Source organism: the organism of the source record quoted next, unplaced genomic scaffold (genome assembly GCF_019419815.1).
Source record: "Pyrus x bretschneideri cultivar Hongxiangsu unplaced genomic scaffold, Pyrus_bretschneideri_v1 Contig128, whole genome shotgun sequence".
NCBI classification, from domain to species: domain Eukaryota; kingdom Viridiplantae; phylum Streptophyta; class Magnoliopsida; order Rosales; family Rosaceae; genus Pyrus; species Pyrus x bretschneideri.
This window is the reverse complement of record NW_025999422.1, coordinates 387393-390240: the sequence shown is the minus strand read 5'-3', so window position 1 is coordinate 390240 and position 2848 is coordinate 387393. Positions and strand designations below refer to the sequence as shown.

Genomic DNA, 2848 nt, shown 5'->3' with positions numbered 1-2848 from the left:
TAGATTAGAAATGAATTCGAATATGAATAACAGTAAATTGATCAGAATTCAATTGGTTTACAAGTCTTAACAGAAACACAAACTAACAGGGACATGGAAACAAATTTCGAAACACTAGTAGGACCAAGTGTGTGTACGATTCCTTCTTATTTTATCAAACACGAAACCCCAATATCTCGTTGTACTCACCGCCCACCGGTGACAGCCAACATCGTCTACTTCGGTCTTCACCTTCACAAACAAAAACAAAAAAACAAAAAACAAAAAAAAACAAAAAAACAAACAATAAAAAAAAACAAAATAATCAGTAAATCAGAATTCAAACAGCTCCATGATACTTCGATCGCGATCGAAGTAGAGAGCTTTTGGAGCCCCAGACCCCAACTCCCGACGATACGAACCGTCGATGGCGATACTCTACGCGGTGGTGGCTCGAGGCACGGTGGTTTTGGCCGAGTTCAGCGCGGTTACAGGGAACACAGGGGCTGTGGCTCGGCGGATCTGCGAAAAGCTTCCGTCGGAGGCCGAATCTAGGGTTTGCTTCTCTCAAGATCGATACATCTTCCACATACTTAGAGCCGATGGCCTCACTTTCCTCTGCATGGCCAACGACACCTTCGGCAGTGCGTAACGTATTTCCTTCGATTATGTTCTTCAATTTTGATTTGGGAACTTCCATTTTTTTTTTTTTTTTGTGGGTTTTGTGGATTTTTAGTGTGTTGGTGAATTGCTATTGATCCAGGAAGAATACCCTTTTCGTACTTGGAGGATATTCATATGAGATTCATGAAGAATTATGGCAGAGTTGCCCCTTATGCTCCGGCTTATGCGATGAACGACGAGTTTTCGAGGGTGTTGCATCAACAAATGGAGTTTTTCTCCAGTAATCCTAGTGCCGACACTCTCAACCGTGTGAGGAGCGAAGTTGGTGAGGTAATTTTGCTGTGCTTCTCTGGAATTTTGATCATTTGGTCGTCTTATCTTACTTGTTTCGCAATTTGCCCGTTATACTGGTTGGGGGTAAAATGAGTGTTTTAGGAGAACACATCTGATATCTGAAAGCAAGTCAGTTGGTGTTGTTAACCTAATAATTTCTGAGGCATCACAAGATAGTTTGCAGTCTCGGTGAACAAAATATTATACCGAAGCATTTAATTTGTAGCGTTCAAAGTTATACGGCACTCTGTTCATTTGCTAGGTTGATGTTTCGTTCTTCAATGCCTTTCTAGTTTATGTTTATTTTGTTCTAACAGTCATTTTCTGGTATCTAGATACGAACTATAATGGTGGACAACATCGAAAAGATATTGGAGAGGGGTGACCGGATTGAGCTACTTGTTGACAAAACTGCAACTATGCAAGATAGTGCATTTCACTTCAAGAAGCAGTCTAAACGCCTTCGTCGAGCTCTGTGGATGAAAAATGCAAAGCTCTTGTAAGTCATTTTGATTTACAAATATGATATGATGTAGAATGGTTGGCGTATATTCTGGGAAGAAGAAAGGGTAACATAAAGATCATTAGAAGTGGTCAGAATTCAACATTAAGTAATGAAACCAAACATTAAATTTCTCTTTTCTGAATAATTTTTCTCAGACCAGATAAAGGCTATGTATTTGATTGAGAAAAAATAGAGGAAATCTGTTGCAGGTATGCCTGTAGTAATGGTATCCATCTGCAATCACAAGCCTGAAATCTAAAACCTTGAAGAGCAAGATAACTCCTACAATAGTTGAAGCCGACATTGTTAATAAAGTAATGGTCGAGAAAGCTTAGCAAGATCACTCAATGGCTATAAATTTAATTTCACTGTTCATAATATCATGCTCTAAGTTTATTATAATCTATTATGCACACTGCCTTCTGAAGATGACATCGACTTTGTAACAAGATCAAATATTTTGATTTCATGTTCGACTCCAAAGTCCTTGGGTCCATAAGCACTGAATGCTTTTCCTTGCTGAGCTGTATAGCCTTTGTACTTCCCAAATGTTGTAAAGATGAAGCTGCATGATATTATATCGTGTTTCCATGATTTGTTTGTTTGGTATTGCCATTTCCAGTTCAGTGCATTGAAGGTTGTCTAATTGTTACAGGGCCCTGTTGACATGCTTGATTGTCGTGCTTCTGTACATCATAATTGCTGCTTGTTGTGGAGGCATCACACTACCTTCCTGCAGGTCTTGACTAATTCGTTTGTTGTTCAAATTCTGCTGAGGTATGGAACAATTACTTTTGAGATAATCCAAGTCAATATGTACGGAAAGGGGTTCCAGTGCGTGATGGTTCAAATTCTTTGTGTGTATATGGAAGTGAAATATCTTAGCTTTGCAATGTACCAGTAATAATCCTGTAGATTGTGCACTTGGAGTGAATTGCTGATATTTTTTAGGAAGCCTGTCAAGTTGTTCTAACAGTCTCATATCATCTCCGTAACTTTTAAACACTTTGGTAATTAGTAAATTGTTATTGATTGTGAAAACTTACATACTACTAGTTGGTAGTCTTTGACGATTTCTAAGGTGTGGATGGTACCAAAATGCATATTCCACCACGAGGTTCCAGTATCTGCAGATAAACCTCCTCAATACACATTTTATGTCATATCCTACTGCCGTTATAAAACCCTATATATGCAGCATCTCAGTTGTTAGTCGTGTAGGAGGTTGTTTGCATTGAAGATGCCTTGACAAGGGAGTAAATGAGTGGTGGTTGTGTCATATAAACTTCTACCTTCCTAGCTAAGCGCTGGTTAGGTGTCTTCTGTTTTCTGTTTATGTTAATGAGACTGATTTTGATAACCTCTGTGCAACCTAGTAGTGCTTCTGCAATGCAGCATTTCGTTTAT

General features: G+C 38.9%; 1 protein-coding gene across 1 annotated transcript; it reads left to right on the top strand.

Annotated features, from left to right (window-relative positions):
* The first annotated feature begins 231 nt into the window (after positions 1-231).
* LOC103963849 (vesicle-associated membrane protein 714) lies at positions 232-2493 on the top strand. Its single transcript, XM_009376702.3, has 4 exons — positions 232-623; positions 743-933; positions 1272-1435; positions 2097-2493. Exons 1-4 carry the CDS (start codon positions 407-409, stop codon positions 2185-2187), a joined length of 663 nt encoding a protein of 220 aa, XP_009374977.2. The 5' UTR covers positions 232-406; the 3' UTR covers positions 2188-2493.
* Positions 2494-2848: the final 355 nt, after the last annotated feature.

What these genes read in the sequence shown, in the direction of transcription:
- LOC103963849 (XM_009376702.3), top strand. Translation starts at nt 407, where the DNA reads ATGGCGATACTCTACGCGGTGGTGGCTCGAGGCACGGTGGTTTTGGCC. An exon ending in TGAGGAGCGAAGTTGGTGAG is followed by an intron (nt 934 to 1,271) that starts GTAATTTTGCTG and finishes TCTGGTATCTAG; the next exon opens with ATACGAACTATAATGGTGGA. An exon ending in ATGAAAAATGCAAAGCTCTT is followed by an intron (nt 1,436 to 2,096) that starts GTAAGTCATTTT and finishes TAATTGTTACAG; the next exon opens with GGCCCTGTTGACATGCTTGA.